The following is an 18373-nucleotide window of genomic DNA, read 5'->3' as shown; positions in this document are numbered from 1 at the left end:
TTAACTTATAGGGTATCTCTAGGAAGAATATTGAATATCAAGGTTTTAGTTTTTATTTTACAGTAGTTCTTAAGTCATTATTTGTTGTTTTTTTTTGTCGAACGGAATCGTTCGTTTCACGCAAAACTCATAGACTTTATGTTTGAGCGTTGAGTGAATCGATATTTATTCTCTTTCGTCCATGAGTATGCGTCCGCATATGATGTGTCCGGCCAGAATTTGTACAATACGATTGTGGACAGTATAAGCACTTAAAAGGCTTTATTTTTTTATGCGCCATTACATGAATTTTGAGATTATATTTTTTGGAAAAGCCGTGTTTGCAAATTGGACAGACGAATGGTTTTACAGAACTGTGACATTTCATGTGCTCCTTTAGAACCCAATTGTTGGTAAAATCTGTTTGTTATAATATAAAAAGAATAAAAAGAATAACAATCATAAAATTTAACCGAATTACATTCGTTTTATAGGTATAAATAAATAACTTACTTTTTTTACAAATACGACAATGAGGTGCATCTTTTGAATAGCTTAATGGTTCCTTATTTAGATCCAGATTGTGTGTTTCATTTTGTCTTTTGCGGTGATGGTTTAGTTTTTGAATCCTTTGAAAATTACCAGTATGTACCAATGTATGATTTTGCATTTCTAAGCTTGTTCTAAATTTCCGTGTGCACTGGTCGCAATGATAGGGCTTCGGTTCACTATGCCTATTTAAACGATGGGTAACGAGGTCGTCATTACTAATGAAACCCTTGCCGCAAAGAGAACAAATAAAAGGTTGATCACTGGTGTGGACCTTCATGTGTTCCATGAGATTTGAAATGGATTTAAATACTAACAAAATATTGTATCAAAATAAATGTGCAAATAATAATGATGTGAAATGATACGATAAAAGCGGATTTAATTGTATACATGTGAAAAAAAATAATAATAAATGATGATTTAAGGCTTTTTTATGGATTATGTGTATTGAAATCATTATTAAAATTACATTCCGTATGTAGAAGAAAAATTACTAACAGACCAACACTACCACTTTTCTGAGACGACAAAACATTTAACTGGAGTTAATAGAAAACTGCTCCATAAGAAGGCATACATTTTGACTTAGAGTTGCTGCAAACAAACTTCGACATTGAATGTCTCTTAAAGATCTTTAAAACCTTTGGTATCTGCTTAGCTGGCTTTTCTAACTCAATTTTTAATAATCTAACTTATACAGAAAAAAAATCAGTAAAAAAAAAAAAAAAAAAACAGACCAAAAATAAATATGCATCCACAGAAATAACCTAAAATTAAACAGCATTTTTTAAGACTTCAAATATGTGCTCACTCCACAAGAGAAGGACAATGCTTTCAAGATCAAAATTTAATGATCTGATAACACACTTAAAACCGAATTTTAAAAGGTGAGGGTACAGTGGGTTAAAAGTTTTAGCCAAATGTCATTTATAAAAATTAAAAAGATTCGCTGAGACAAAATTGAGCCCTGGGGCACACAAGCGTTTATTTTGTTGATAACAGATTTTAACCAGTCCATTGAGAACTATCAACAGTCTGTTGAGAACTAGGGCCTTAGGATTACTGTTGTGAGGGATGCAGGGGACCTACAGTCCGAGAAAACACTTTTCATGACAAGAATTACTCTTGGAGTATTTTTCAATCAGTACCCGTGAAAAAAAAATAGATGGCACCGGTAGGGATTGAACCCAAGACCTCTAGCATGACACGTCATTGACAGTTAGGACAAATAACAAGGACCAACGTGGCTCTCTTTCCCTTGGGGGACTCCTGAGTTTTCATAATTTGGATCAGAGATTGAGAACTTGAAAACAACTCCATATCAGCGGTTCTCACGATCTGAGCAAAACAATAAAAAAGGATGGGAATTTAAGAGCTTTAACGTTAAGATAAATAATTTGGTGACTAATTTTATCAAAGGCTTTACTAATGTCTCTAGTGATAACGTCCACTTCATTTCCTTTCTTTAGTTCGTTTAGAGTTTTTGATACAAATTCAGTAAGATTGGTGGTAGTGGATCTGATTTTTTGGAAGCCATGTTGTTGGGAAGAAAAAAAGGTCCACTATTCGTAGACAATGCTTTCGAAAAAGCTTGGGACTTGAAGAAAGCTTGGCTATGAGCCTGTAGTTCATAACATCATTTTTCGCTCTCCTTTTATGAATAAGAAAAAGGAAGGAATCTTTTCAAAGCTTTGGGAAGATAGTTTGAGAAATCCAAAGACGACACAGTACTGAAAGAGGGTAACATAGGGAGCTACCACACTTTTTTAATAATATTGCAGGCAATCCATTCGGACCATTAGAGAAATAATAGAAATCCGAAAAGCTATATTCAGGTTCTTTGAAATGATTACTGTAGCATTGGCTGGAGAATAAGGCCAAGAGGTTTTTAATAGTAGTCACATCCCTGTGCTACAGAGTACGGTCCTTGGTCTTTTATCTGCGTTAAATGATGACTGCTCAGTCGGTCCCGATATAATTCCTCCGATAGTATTAAAAAAGTATTTGAACCCCTTACGTTCTTATTCAAATTTTCCCTTAAAAACAGGCAAATTTACTAGGATATGGAGGAAGTCATTTCTAACACCAATTTTCAAGGAAGTTAACAAGGCGGATATAACAAACTACATTCCTTGTTTAAACAAATTGTTTGTGAAAGTGTAGCATTTGTAGTAAAAATCTCATTTGCGAACAGCAACATGGTTTAGTGATAAAACGGTCAACCGTTACTTATCTCCTCACATTTTCAAACATTTGTTCAAACGCTTTAGAACAAGGTTATGAAGTTGACTGTGTATACACTGACTTTTCTAAAGCTTTTGACCAACTTAGCCACGGAATTATTTTATTTAAACTCAAAGATCTTGGTTTTCCGGATCCTATGAGGTAAAATTTAGAAATTGTCATTTTGAACCTTTTGTTGCTCAATTTGGTGTTCCCTCGGGAAGCCATGTTGGCCCTTTTCTGTTCATCCTGTCTCTTAACGACGTATCGTCATGTCAACGCACAAGTGAAGTTCTCTCTCTCTTAACCTTAACCCTTTTTTGTTGTTCTGTATTTATTCATGTTAAATGTTAATTATGTTTTGTATTTTGTGCGTGTGTTAGGCTTTATTTGTATTAATACTTACTAACAACTAACACATGCACTTATAATGAGCCTTTGATCGTAATTTGAAGCTTGGTATAAGCTTACTACTCTCTAAAATTCTGAAGTGTAAAAAAAAATAGTTTTAGGGTCGGTAGATATCATATCGTTAAATTTTAATGTTGAAGGGAAGTTATCGGATAAACGTTTAATGTTTATAAATTGGTAGAAGCGTCAGCATTGAGTTTGCTGAAAGTTTGAGAAGTCAACACCTGACCAGCTTTTTAAATATGTTTTTTACAATGAATTTCTGACATATCGAAGGATTCGAATATCTTTATTACACCAACACCCCCAAGGAGCTCCACTATCAGTGGTGCTATTCATCATAGCTTTTAATGAAGTAAGCAATATAATAGACAGCATTCATAAAGTCGAACATTAACTCTATGCCGATGATTTAATCATTTTTTTCTAAAATTAAAGACCTCCACGAATTGGGAAATATGTTTACTTCTATTATAAATGCTATTCTTCAATGGTGTAGATACTCGGGCTCGATAATTTCATGTTCAAAATCTGAATTGTTTCATATATGTAAAAAAAAAACAACTGTACAAAATTTGTTGAAGTCAATTTAAACAACAGATGTATAAAAAACATCGATTCTTTGAAACTTGATGGCATTATATTCGATTCTAAATTTAATTTTAAGAACCATTGTGTGTATATAAGGAAAAGTTTAACTACCAGGGTTTATATAATTAAATATTTGTCTTCAAAAAATAGCTTCGCGAACATTAATACTCTTATAAATTTAACCAAATCCATTGTGTTATCAAAAATTGATTATTGTTTACCAATCTACGGAAAATGCTCCAAATCATCTCTGGGTCTTATCACAAAACCTTACCACTCCACTACCAGAAGCTGCATGAGAACCATACGCTCAACACACATCATTAACATATTAACTGAAGCTGGGCTTCCTCATTTAACGGACGGAATTGACTTTCTTACGGCAAAAATAATTACAAAAATAAACTCTTCATATAGAACATCCATCCGTCCAGGAGTCAAACAAAATTTGAATCGAAAGATACATCAACGAATCCAATCAACTTTATGTAGGGCACTCACGTTCGCAAAGAACTTTGGTGTTCCGATCTCTATTCAAAACTACGCAAAGAATAACCAATCTTGAAACCTTTCAAGTAACACCATACACGCCGAACTTTGCAACTATCAAAAAATTCAACTTCTGATGATATGTACAAAAAACTTTTTCAAGACAACGCAGAAAACTACAAATCTCTTGGATGGAAACTACTATTTACAGACGCATCCAAAGGGGACCCGTACACCTCGTTTGCTGTTGTTGGCGCCGTAGTCTCCAAAGGGCTACTATCCTCTCACACATCCACTTTTACTGCTGAAGCGTTTGATATATACCAAGCGATAACAGAAAATAAAAACGATCATATTTTTGGATAGCCTTTTAACTATAAAGGCTATAGAAAACATTTCGAACTCGATTGGAATAGTAGAAATAATAAGACACCATCTCATCCTAAATCCCGAATCTTTAAAAAATCATCTGGGGGGTCATTCCGTAAAACGATAATCGTTAGACGATAGCGTTTCGACGATAGTCTCACTTCACGTAAGACGATAATCGTCAAAGTGATATCGTCAAAACGATAGCGTTTGCACGATAGCTAAGTAGGTATCGTCTGCTATTAATTTCCATTGATAACTAAGCAAATTGAAGTAAAAAAGTTTCGGTGTAGTTTAGCTTTGTTAAAAAATGGAAATAAAAACTCAAAAGAATACAATGAATTTGGTTACGAACAAAATTAAGAGATGAATGGGACCTTCTATCTATTCTAACTCATATGTTAGCATTTTTTTACATGCAAAACATTAGTAATCTCTTAATTGTTATTAAATATTACAATTGTAGTTTTGGAATTGCAAAAAAGGACTTTATGATATTATAAACAATAAATTTACCAGGGAGGTTGTCGTTCAACATACATAATGTATATACCTTCAATATTAAAATTTACTGTAACTATTGAAACTTTGGGGCGGAGGAACATTGGTATATTAGTCAGACAACGATTTTAGCATCGCTCTTGCACAAAGCACTAATCCAAAATAGTTTTGGAAACAAAAAATATTTTTTAAGCCAAGTTATGTTCCCTGTGGATAAAATGGAGTCTTTACTTCCTTCCCTTGGAAAAAATTGGGTTTATTACTGCACCTAATTATCAAACGTATCACACATTGAACAAACATTTTGATATTAGCCGCGTTTTATTATCACCGTGATCTAATCCGGATCAGATCATGATAATAAAACAGCATTGGATCATCATATTTTTTATTATTTAAAGTTTGGTAGCAGTATCAAATTCGTTCTTTCAAAAGTGACATTTCGAAGCAAAACAAATATAAACAAATATACAAAATGGAAGCTGCTGTGGTTGATCGAAGTATTCATTTTAATTTTTATTTTTTTTCTCTATTAAAAACTTTTATAATTTGCAGTTTTTATTTGAAAGCGATGAAAGCGAAGAATCAAACAATTCAATTTTATCCCTATTGAATCTTATCGATGATGATTCAAGTTCCAGTTGTAGCTCCACAACTTCTAAAAATGTGCAAATCACAAAAATCAAAAAATGTTGAAAATACTTTTACATGGGAATTTTTTGAAATCATTCTTTAAATTGAAAATGGTTGTAAGAAACACTTAGGTGACATAAATTAGAACTCAGAACCGTCTGAACCATCTCAATGAAGAGAGTAGTTTTGAAATGACAGTGGTTTGTATGTAACACTTCCAAGAATTTCGAGAGAAAATCATACAAAATTCTTAAAAGTGTTACATACAACCCACCGTCATTTCAAAACTACTATCTTCATTGGGATGGTTCAAACGGTTCGGAGTTTTAATTTATGTCTGCTAACTGATTCCGTAAACTCTATTAAATTCAAAAAATTATTTCAAAAAATTTCCATCAAAAAATTGTTTCAACTTTTTTTTTTGAGAATCAAAAAATGTTGAAAATACTTTTACATGGGAAGTTTTTGAAATCTTTAAATCTTTAAATTAAACACTTAGGTGACATAAATTGGAACTCAGAAACGTCTGAACCATCTCAATGAAGATAGTAGTTTTGAAATGACGGTGGGTTGTATGTAACACTTTTAAGAATTTTGTATGATTTTCTCTCGAAATTCTTGGAAGTGTTACATACAAACCACTGTCATTTCAAAACTACTCTCTTCATTGAGATGGTTCAGACGTTTCTGAGTTCTAATTTATGTCACCTAAGTGTTTCTTACAACCATTTTCAATTAAAAGAATGATTTCAAAAAATTTCCATGTAAAAGTATTTTCAACATTTTTTTCTGCTGCAGCTTTCTCGATTTTATTTATGTTTTTTGACATTTAAAGCAGGGTTTCCCATAGAACATTTTGCTCAATGATTTTTTTTTTGGGGAAAATAATACCCATAAATTATGTCAAATATACATTTTTTTGGACTTAATTATTTGAATTTCACCAATTAATTAGTTTTGTTAAAATATCTAATTATTTCATGGATTATATACCAAATAAATAAATATAAAGCTTCTCGCTTTTTATTTAAAAAAAATATTTTATTTCAGTCAAATTGAAATGTTTATATGGCAATACAGGTTTTATTTAATTTGTTTGCAATGATACCAACATTTACATGTGAAATCACAACGATAGAGCGCTCCTTGGTGGGAAAAAAAGAATTAAATTTTGGATCTCAAATTGAGATCCAAACACAAAGCAGGATCTTGTGTTGTTGTTGTAATGCATGTAAATCCAAGATCCGGATCAGATCATGATGATAATAAAACGCGGTTATTATAGTTTTATCTTCGGCGGCAACAAATGAAAACACAAAAAGTGACAATAACAATAAACATCACAAAATAGTTGGCATGTTTATTGAAAATTCATTTTTTGCAAATTTTCAAAATTTTCCATAGAGAAAAACCAAGTTTAATAACATTTTCAAGTTATTGAACAAGCATTATCTTTCGTTGAGTTCATTTTGACATTTCAGTCATAGTATAATATACTCAACGAACTTACATATACTGAAAACGATTGAACGAGACGATAGTGATAAAGTTACGCGAAGCAAATTATTGACGATATCGTTAATGATAATCGTTTTGACGACTATCGTTTCGGAAATTACGGAATGACTCCCCTGGATTCCACGCCACGTTGGAATCAATGGCAACGAAGCAGCTGACGTAGAAGTCAAATCATCGAAAAATGACCCACCTTCTTTCCTGTCTAAAAGTCTCTTCAACCTGCGCAAAACTTGCACCATCTTTTAAATTATCAATTTTGACAACATAAATTTGGTATACTATATAATGACGAATTTAAAAATTAAAAACTCTATTTAAAACATCAAAAAACAACAAATAATAATAATAACAATAATAACTACCTATGTATATAGCTCTTATCATTTACAATTAAAAACTTAACTTGCCTAGTAGATAGAAATGAATAATAGTAATAATAATTACACCAAAGTGCGGAGGGGAGGAAGATACGTTTTAAAGTGGATCATATGGTACGGATTGAATGAAACATTGGTATCATTGAGGTGCTATTATCGAAGAACGAATTAAAATCAATATTGCAGACGACACCGAATAACTATCGCAATGAAGTGAATAAAGTAAAGGAAAGAGGAGGCTCGGAATTTATCAGGGGTAGATAGTAAATGAGTACTTTCTGAAACGAGAGAAATTAAGTCGAGCTGTCTACCTATGTTGTTTGTAACCATACTGACTTGAAATAGTCTTGAGCCTTTGAGCAGTGAATTTGAACCACATATAATTAAAATTTGTATTAATACACCAGTCATACTGTGGTAGAAGCTAATGGACAACATCATCATATACGTAAACGGCTAGACTATTTCGAGAAAAGAATATTGGCACTTAGCTATAACAATGAAAGTTAAACTCCGTATGATCGGTATTTTTACCAACCTGAGTTTTGCTAAGTGCCACACTTCTGGCCTTTTCGTATTTTCTCTATGTCGCCGATTGTTACCATATTTGACATAAAAAAGGTAAGGGGAAAATGAGTTCAATGTAAATTAAGTAATACCCAATTAAAAACTCTACAAAACAAAACTGAAAAAAATCTCGATTTTAGCATATATTTAAGTATGTATGTACATTTAAAAAATAAATTTAAATAATTTGTTCATTTAGATGTTTCTAAAATTAGAATACATATGTATTTATAGTACTGCGATATTTAAACGAGCACCTTCTTTTGTTAATCAAAGCTATTTGATGAATTAACATCAAATGCTTAGTTTAATTTAATGTTTTTTGCTTTGCTTACCTGTAGGGCAAAGGGTACATTGGTGTGTCTCTTCAGCTGTACGTTCTACTATTAAATCGGCACCTATGTTTAATGGAGGGAGAGATTCATCATTCTGGGGTGACTCTAATTGGTTAACTTTATTTTGTTCTGTTCTATTCTGGTCGCTTAAATGTGTTTGTAAATGAACATCCAAGTCCAAGCTGCTTGAGAAAATTTGGTTGCACTCCTTACATTTAAATGGTTTTGCTTTTTTGTGACACGTGGCTATATGGGTCGTAAGATGACCATGCCGTTTGAATGTCTTACCACACGCCAAGCAGATGAATGGTCTTTCATCGCTATGGGCTCGCATATGTTCATTTAGGCGCGATAGATGAATAAATTCTGTTAAGGAAAAATTTAAGTTGAGTTCTAAAATTAAATATAAATATTTTTTGATTGTGAATAACCTTTATCGCATGTTGGACATTGTAGAAGACGTGGTGTATCAGACTGACCAGTCTCAATTTCCAATGATCTATGTTCTAATTGTTCTGATTCTTCCAAAGGTTCCTTTTTGATTGCCATGCATGTCAAAGACTCAGGTAAATTGTGGAACTCTTGCATGTGTTTTGATAAATTGTCTGTATTTACTGTAATAAAGCACAATGTACATCTTATCTTATTCTCATTTCTGCCATAGTAGATTTGTCTTTCATGTAGTTCTATTGGATTTTGAATTGATTGATAATTAAATGTATCCTCTTCAAATTCATTTTCAGGTTGACTTTCTCCTGAATTGGGGTTTTGATTTGCATCTGCGATATTAACTGGCTTTGCATGATAAGTTGGATCTTTGTAATAGCTTTTTTTAACAACAACTCTCCTTTTTTTTAAGTTGCCTTTTGCATTATGAGTTTTTAAGTGCGTTTGGAGATTATACTTGCTGGAAAAGGCTCGGGAACAATCAATACATTTATATGGTAGTATTCTTTTATGAACTATCATTATGTGAGACTTGAGATGAGCATTTTTCTTAAAACCTTTGTCGCAGGTTTTACAAATGAATGGCTTTTCAACATTGTGGGTCTTCATGTGTTCAGCAAAGAGTGCAAAAGTAAAAAATTCTGAAATAAACAACAAATATTTTATTTAAAGTTAGATTCAGCGAAAACTCAAGCTCGTCGTCTAATTGGCATTAATGAACTTGAGCCATAAATATTCCATGTATGGTAAAATACAAAGTAAAATTGAGAAAATACACTACGCAAGATGTCTAATGTCATATTATGTAAATATTTTTCTAAATACTTGGAATTTAATTACAGAAATACAGTCTAGTTTCGTTTCCAGCACAGCGATGTAAAATGTTTTTTACACTTCATGATGAAAAAATACTAAGTCATTATAACACGCCTTTGATGGAGAGATATCATTTGAAGAAGCAGAATATGATGTTCATAGGGAGGCAGATTCTAAGGATCATCCCAAGGAATACCCTTTAGGGAAAAGCGAATGAAACGAGAGAGGGGGAGAGGTGTTTCCACTAAAGCATCTTTGGTGGAATAATAGGCACGACAACACTTCCGACAACGGATTCAGGCTCATAGATTTTGCGGCGGGGCGAAACGTCATGATAGCCAGTACGCGTTTTCCACACCTAATCATCCACAAAGGACCTTGGAGTTCTCCAGATCAATCTACCGTCAACCAGATTGACCATATTGCGATCGACGTCCGATTCGTTTCCAGCATCATGGATGTCCGAACTTTTCGAGGAGCAAACATCGACTCGGACCACTACCTCGTTGTAGCCAAGGTAGCACTTCGGGTTTCCAGACCCAAGGCAAAACAGGGAGATGCTGGAAGAAGGTACAACGTCGTACGGCTACAATCGCAAGAGATAGCCAAATTCTTTTCCGACCGAGTTACAGGTAACCTCTCTCGAAGTTCTCTGTCGGCAACAGAATGTATAGAAAACCAGTGGCAACATTGCCAAGATGTAATCAGAGAAGTCGCCTCTGATGTGCTGGGTTTTAAGCAGCCACCAACAAGGAACCCCTGGTTTGATGAGGAATGTCGGCAGGCAAATACAGCCAAACAACAGGCACGCAAAGCGGCGCTGAATAAAAAGACGAGAGCTGCTCATGAGCTCTATGAGCAGAAGAGGCGAGAAGAACGCCGACTTCTCAGAATGAAAAAGAGAGGGCATGAGAAGCGTGCGTTGGAAGATGTTGAGAGATTTAAAAGCAGGAATGAAGTTCGATAGTTTTATGAACAGGTGAAACCAAGTTCGCAGGAACATAAACCTATAACCAAAGGCTGCAAAGACGAAGGGGAAACATTATAGTGGAACCGCAGTCAATGCTGAGGATATGGAAGGACCACTTCTGCAGACTGTATAACGGCGACGACGAACCGAATTCCACTGTCAGGCAGGATGATCCATTCAACATAGACGACGAAAGCCAACAATCCCATCCTCCCGACTTAGATAAAGTAAAGATTGCCATATCTAAGCTGAAGTCTAATAAATGCCAAGCTCTTTAAAGCAGCTGGAGATAAATTGGTTAGAGGAATGCACCAACTTATCTGTAAGATATGGTCGGAAGAAAGCATGCCCGATAAATGGAACCTCAGTATTGTTTGCCCGACCCTGGAAAGAGGAGACCCTTTAACCTGCACCAACTATAGAGGAATCAGTCTACTAAACATCGCCTATAAAATCTTCTCAGCCGTAATATAAGAACGTCTAAAGCCCATCGTCAACAACCTTATAGGTTCTTATCAGTGTGGTTTTAGACCACAGTCGATCAAATATTCATATTACGGCAGATCGCGGAAAAAACAAAAGAACACCAAATCGACATCTGATCATCGATTTCAAGGCCGCATAATATAGCATCTACAGGGACGAGCTGTATAAAGCCATGTCTAGTTTTGGTATCCCTGCCAAACTCGTCCGTTTGTGCAAGATGACCATGGAGAATTCACGCTGCTCCATAAATGTTCGAAACAACTTAACACAACCTTTCGATGTCAAAAAAAGTTTTAGACAAGGTGATGCGCTGTCATGTGATTTTTTTAACATCGTGCTCGAATAGTGATAGAAAAGAATAGTGCAGAGCTCACACTTCAACACTAGAGGCACTATCTTTCAAAAGTCTGTCCAATTACTAGAATATGCTGATGACATTCACATAATCGGAAGAACTCATCATGATGTCCATGGAGCTTTTGTTAGTATTGAGGCAGAGGCAGCAAAAATATCTTTAACGGGTTTAAGGAGTTCAACTAAAGCATTAATACACTTTTTTAATACTATCAGGGGATTACCATCGGGACCGGCTGAACAGTCATCATTCAACGCGGATAAAAGATCAAGGGCCCTACTCTGTAGCACAGGTATGTGACTACAGCTAGTTTGCGAAAAGGAGTGAAGATTACGAAAATGTATTTCATCAACTTCTTCAGGGCTGTTAACAAGTGACTCACGTAAATTTGGCGCGATAGCGTAACAGATATCAACAGTTTTATGAATGAAAGGTTCTTGTAAGTGAAGTTTACAAGTCTCCAAAATTTTTAAGGATTCTCTTTCAAAGTGGTGCCCATATCAGTAACATAGCTAGCATATACGAAATTAGAAAGAGACTTAAATTAGTTAAAGAGTTCAACATAAAAGAGAAGTTGATTGGAGACAGAGTTTTGAGATACGTTTTCCATGCCTTATTTCTTTTGTTACGCAGTAAACGCAATTTTTTCGTGTACCAAGGATGGCTAAAGTTTGTATTTCTTGATTTCTTTAAGGGTACATTTTTTCCAAACAATAATTAAGGGTCTTATAAAAAGTTGAAACTGCTTCGTCAATGGTAAAATCTTCAGATAACAGCTGGAAATAAGCAAATAAAGGAATTACTGTGTTCAGTAAGGTGATTACTTTAGTCAAACAAAATGCCCAAAGGGGGGTGATATTTATCAATATTAGTAATTCCTGATCTAGATTCTAGAACAAAAGTACTAATAGCGTCAGAAGAAAAGACTAAATCATGAATTCGATTTTTAATAAAGCTTGTTTGCTAAGTGTCAGTAAGAAGGACTTCATCGAGAATAGATAGTTCCAATTGTGAAGAAGAAGGAGAGGTGGATGGAATCCAGTCAATGTGTGGTAAATTAAAATCACCTAGAAGTAAAATATTGGTGTCAGGGCTGGACAAATTTATACGAAAGTGTAATGCCAAGGAGAGATCGTTATAAACAGACTCCAAAATTTTTGGAGCAATGTTGACGTTTAAAATGAAAATATTCTTAGTCTTTACCATTATCTTTAGACATACCAGTTCAATTGATAATTCAAATAGAAAGATACAGAAAAAGAGAAATATGTATTTTTTACCGCAATGAGAACACCTCCACCTAAATCCTTTGCATTACCAACATGACCATCGTTTCTGTAGACTTCAAACTCTTGACTTAAAAGTTATGTGTCGGAAATGTTCTCGCTTAATAGTAGTAGTCCTTACCTTTTTCGCATTCCATACAATGTTTTGTAATGCCAGTATCAATTTCTTCGTCTTTAGTGGATAGTGTCCTAAAGAGTGGATGCTGAACGCTTTGTGGTTCTTCTAAGGGTTCTGTTTTCAATAAAATACTGGATGGTTGTGATATGCTAAGACACTCCTTCATATGTTCTGTTAAGTCATCTGAATCAACTGCAACGTTACACAGTGCGCACGTTATTCGAATATTTTTGTTCTCAGCATCTGCTTCTGCTGGAATTTGTTGTTCCTTTGAAGTATTTACATTCTCAGTAATGTCTCCGTTGTCGTAAACTGTTTCTATAAGTTCATTATTAGCTTCATCACTTTCAATGTTCGTACAAAACTGGTCGGAATATTCACTTTTTGGTAATAATGTACCTTTTCTTCTATGACCCCCTTTCACTTTAACTTTATTTCGCTTTTTCTTTCCTTTGTGGGATCGCAAATGTTTATTGAGAATATAAAAAGTTAGGAATACCCGGTCACATTCATCACACTTGAAATTTCTTGTTTTTGTATGGCTCATTTGGGTGTGAATCTTGAGATGAGCTCCTTGTCTGAATGCTTTGCAACAAATGGAACATTTAAATGGTCTTGCATTCGCATTGTGGGTCTTGATATGCTCATTAAGATCAGAAAGAAAAACAAATGCTAAAAATAAGTTCAAATTTTATAAATTAAAAGAAGGGAGAGATATATTTTAGCTACTTACTCTTTTTACATTGGGTACAAGGAAAGAAACAATTCTGTTCGGTTCTGTTGTCTGTGTTTTGATCAAGAGGGTTTGGAGAGGAAGACATTGATTCAAACAGTGGGTGAAGCTCGAGTTTTTCAAAGTTCATAATAACTTGATCTTGAAGATCATCTTGATCAATTTTGGTGGGCGTTGTTGTTGTTTCGACTGCAGAATTCTTATCATCAGATCCTTGTCGCGGTTTACCACTTTTTTTAGCATTAGATTTAACTTTCTTCCGACGTTGATTGAAATGCGTTTTTTCATGTACTCTCATATTAAAACCACTTGCAAATCCTCGTAGACAAACGCTGCATTGGAAGGGCATTATTTTTTTATGGTCTATCAAGATATGATTTTTAAGATGACCTTTTTGAGTGAAGGTCTTTTTGCAAGTTGAACAAGCAAAAGGCCTTTCTCCAGTGTGTGTTCTCATGTGAGTTTCAAGTTGTGAGGCAAACTGAAACACTGAAAATTAAAAGTAAATAAATATTTAATAACATCCATTGGAAATATTTGAAACTCACCTCTGTTGCATAGAGTACATTGAGGTTTAACTAAATCTCCGATTGGGACCTCAGACTCATTCGAATTTATAGTTTGAACTGCCACTTGGGCCTCTTGGTTTGATTTGTCCAGTGAGTTTTCTTCATTGAGACTGAGATTCATAAGATCTTGTGGAATATTCGAGATATCACTTGTTTCATCAACTTGCGTAGGCTCATTTGAATCTAAATTGCTCTCAAATTTAATTAGATTTAATCTTCTTCTTTTTTGTCTGTGAATGATTTTTTTAGAGAGAGAAGGGTGTTTTTCCTTAATGTGAGATCTAAGCCTCCAATAATCTTTGAAGGCCTTGCCGCAGTTTGAGCAGACGTGTGGCCTTTCGTTGCTGTGACATCGCATGTGTTTTTTAAGGTACGAAGCAAACAAAAATACTGAAATACAAAACAATTTAACTTTAAATTTGTTAATTTTTAAAAATTTAATTTCAATTTACTTTTTTTACAGTCAGGACACTCAAACTTATTTGGTACGGATCCTAGATTCACTTCTTCCTTGGAATGACTATTCGGATTAGCGGAAACTTTTGTTGTTTCAATTATGTTATGAATTTGTTTCATATGTTCTGTTAAATGTTCGATATGAACTGACGAAGAACAAATTGAACAAGATGTCAGGCCATTCTTTGCTAAATCACCTTCTGGCCCGAGATTTGTATTGTTTTGATCAACATCAACATCAGCACTTGTTGACTGCTCAAGATGCGGTTTGGTAAGTGCGCGACGTCGCATAGTCTTAGTTTTTCTCTTAATTACTTTGTTGTGTGAATTTCTATGCACTCTGTAGGTGTATTCATTGACAAATGCTTGAGGGCATTTATCACACTTATAGGGTTTTATTTTAGCATGAGTTATCATGTTGTGAGACTTGAGGCTAACTTTATATTTAAAAGCTTTGTCACATATTGTACATATGAATGGTCTTTCATCGCTGTGACTTTGCAAATGTTTTTTAAGGTACGATTCGTACTGAAAGACTGAAATAAAAGAAAAGAAATATTTATTAGATACGTACTATGTATTTATTTCGTGTGAGTTGTAGTTTTGATTTACCTTTTTTGCAGTGAGAGCACTCATATCGATTTTTCGGTTTCTTTTTAGGACTTACTTCTTCCACCTGTTTTGGCGTCGTATCCAAATGTGGTTGATTTACTTGCTCTGGTTTAAAAAGATCCGAGCTCATTTCAACTGACTCTGATTCCCCAAAATTAGTTTTATCCTCAATAACAACAGTATCTGGTTCTTGGACATTAACTTCTGTACTATTCAATTTAACGTTTATTTGCTCAGTAGGACATTTCTGATTTTGTTTGCCGTTATCATCATTTGAATTTTCATATTCAATTTTCGCTGCAATAGCAGTTTTTTCTTGTTTTTGTGTAATGGTGTCATCACTTGGGTTTGATTCGTTGTTTTCATCTTCAAAATTCAAATGTTTTTTATTTTTAATCTTCTTTTTGGAACCTCCTCGCCGGTTAGTAATCTCCTTAGTGCAGCTATGAGTCCAAATTCGCGATATTAAATGTTTTTTAAGATTTGATTTGCAAGAAAACGCACGTTTACAATCATTGCACTTAAACGGTTTTAGTTTCTTATGGGTTATCACAATGTGACTTTTAAGATTTCCGCCATTTTTGAAACCTTTACCACAGATGGAACAAATGAATGGCCTTTCAATGCCATGACCACGCATATGTTTATAAAAACGAGCAGAAACAATAAATGCTGAAAGAAAAAGTAAACAAAACAATTTATTATTACCATTTTTTTGATTTATTTCGTTTTTGTATTTTTGTATATACTTTCGTCACATTTTTCACAGTGATAAGTTTTTGGTGTCTCAGTACTTATTTCCTCTGTTTCGTTAGGCTCCTGAAGATCATCTGATTTTTCCGATTTTGTTTCAATCACTGATAAACTATTACTGGATTCATTCAAGAGCTTATCTTTATTTATAATTTGTGATTCATCTTTGTCGGCTTCAGTCGTAGTACCATCCTGGTTTTCGCCTTGGAGCATATTCTCATCTTGTTGATCAGGGTTGATCTCAATTGGTTCTTCATATGAGTTTTCATTATTTTCAGTGGAAGACTCAAGACTTTTTATTTCTGATTCGGTAAGGACAATGTTCTTGTTAACATTTGTTCGTCTTAAGCCACGACGCTTTTTAGCGAAAGGGTTTCTACGACCTCTAAGCGACGGTAATATATGACTTGTTTTGATGTGACGCGTTAGTTGACCTGGTGTTTTGAAAAATTTACCACAATTCACGCAATCGAATGGTCTGGCATCACTATGACAAACTACATGTTCATTAAGGCGTGATAAGTATTTAAATACTGAAAATTAAAATATGGATATATTTTAGAGATTTTTTTAGGAAAATTCCCTGAAAACTGATTCTAAGAGTTTTTTATTTGGTGATCCTGAAAAATTCTGAATTTATATTTAATATTAATATTTAAATATAAGAACGGACATTGAATGGTGTTTTCGTCTAGCCAAGAAAACCGAAGAAAAAATAAGACCTAACAGACAACTTTTCAAAAAACCTATAATTATTAAAGACAACTTTTGTGACCACAATTCAGTGTCGAGGCGTGATTTATTTCTAAAGGTAAGTCGGAGACAAATGAGGGACTAAAAAAAAAACAGAAATGTAATTGTTGCAAAAGATCTCTTAACTGAAGCAGCTCTTATCGGAAGTGTTAGAAACAATCTACTCAAATTAAAAATTTGTGGAAATGTGTCACGTAACATGTCATTCTTTAAGTGTTTATGGAGTGCTTAAACTTTAAGGCGAACGAAGGGATGGAGTTGTATACAAAACTTTAAGTTAATTTTTTACATTTTTACACCCGCAAGATCGAATATTCCAGGAAAATATTTATTAAAGAAGATATCGTCGTCGTTCTATTAAAACTCCCTAAGTCCATTTTTTGTGTTTTGAGATATTTGCATTAGAAGTTTGAAATTAATATGCAAATCAATAGCTTTTGGGAGTTTTAATTCTTTATAATTTAAAAATGGTGCATCGTTAAGCTTAGGGAGTTTTGAAAAAATATAGATTTTCTCATTTGCATGAACTTAGTGGTATTTATTTAATTTTTGTGGTAAATGGACTTAGGGAGTTTTCATAGAACGACGACTATATTTTTTATACGGCCTCGGTGCTAAAGAATAATCGTATTTTGACTTATTAAGTAAATCTAAGAATACTAAATTATGGGATGCGATGGGAATCGACTTATATCGTGCCATCGTCACTGGCACCACATTCATTACGATAACAGATCTACAAAAATCAAGGGTTGAAGCTCGGAAGCCTCTAATACAAAAATTATAAGAATTCAAAAAAAAACATACTTTAAAGCTAACGAATTAGTCGTCGAAGGAAAAGTATGAACTGAAAATGGACAAGAACACCCAAGGAAGAGAATAGGACCAAATGATAGCTCAATAGCTGAACAACAAAAGAACAAAAAAAAATATATTAACAAGCTTAAATGTACGGTAACAGTATCAACTAAAACGAGCCCAAAGAAACAAACCAAATAAAATTTCTCTCCAAAAATAATAATAAATAAGAAGTCTTAAATAACAATCACCGGACTAATAATGAAGACCATCAACCAACATTTAATATATATTAAAACAGTCCTTTCCAACCCAGTTGATCATCTTGAGAAGAGTAGATCGACATCCCCTAAACAAAAATAATAATCAAAGACAGAATTGTACCCACAAGAATCAACACGAAACTTTAAAGCAGAGGTCGCCAAATGGCGGACCGCGATCCGCATCCGGACCGCTGATCCATTTTGCGCGGACCCGCGAGAACACAGTAACTTGAACTAAAGACTACTTCTGATATAAATAACTTTCGTGGCCTCAACAAGATTGACGCGAGCTGTACGTTATTTAATAATAATGTATCCCCCACATTATCTTCGTTGACGTCAATTCGAAAACGGCCGAGCGAAGTAACGAACGAGCGAGAAAGAGTTCGCGGATTGCGGCAAGTGTCGCGAGG

The 18373-nt window shown here is 34.2% G+C and overlaps 1 protein-coding gene across 6 annotated transcripts in view; it reads right to left on the bottom strand.

Moving 5' to 3' along the window:
* LOC129941690 (zinc finger protein Xfin-like) overlaps positions 1 to 18373 on the bottom strand; it is a 34168-nt gene continuing 15795 nt past the window's right edge. Inside the window, exons 4-14 of one of the 6 annotated variants that reach the window (XM_056050385.1) lie at positions 16143 to 16679; positions 15394 to 16065; positions 14778 to 15317; positions 14305 to 14715; positions 13757 to 14245; positions 13423 to 13695; positions 13027 to 13341; positions 8977 to 9633; positions 8546 to 8911; positions 493 to 840; positions 1 to 399 (exon numbers count right to left, since the gene is read on the bottom strand). In XM_056050385.1, coding sequence (XP_055906360.1) covers positions 137 to 399; positions 493 to 840; positions 8546 to 8911; positions 8977 to 9633; positions 13027 to 13341; positions 13423 to 13695; positions 13757 to 14245; positions 14305 to 14715; positions 14778 to 15317; positions 15394 to 16065; positions 16143 to 16679 — 4871 coding nt within the window. In that variant the 3' untranslated portion in view covers positions 1 to 136. Of the gene's footprint in view, positions 400 to 492; positions 841 to 8545; positions 8912 to 8976; positions 9634 to 13026; positions 13696 to 13756; positions 14246 to 14304; positions 14716 to 14777; positions 15318 to 15393; positions 16066 to 16142; positions 16680 to 18373 lie in introns of those variants that run through there. The other 5 variants (XM_056050384.1, XM_056050386.1, XM_056050387.1 and 2 more) reach the window with 5 other exon arrangements.

Source organism: Eupeodes corollae, chromosome 1 (genome assembly GCF_945859685.1).
Source record: "Eupeodes corollae chromosome 1, idEupCoro1.1, whole genome shotgun sequence".
NCBI lineage: Eukaryota > Metazoa > Arthropoda > Insecta > Diptera > Syrphidae > Eupeodes > Eupeodes corollae.
Note: the sequence above shows the minus strand (reverse complement) of the source record. Positions and strands in the feature narration are given on the sequence as shown.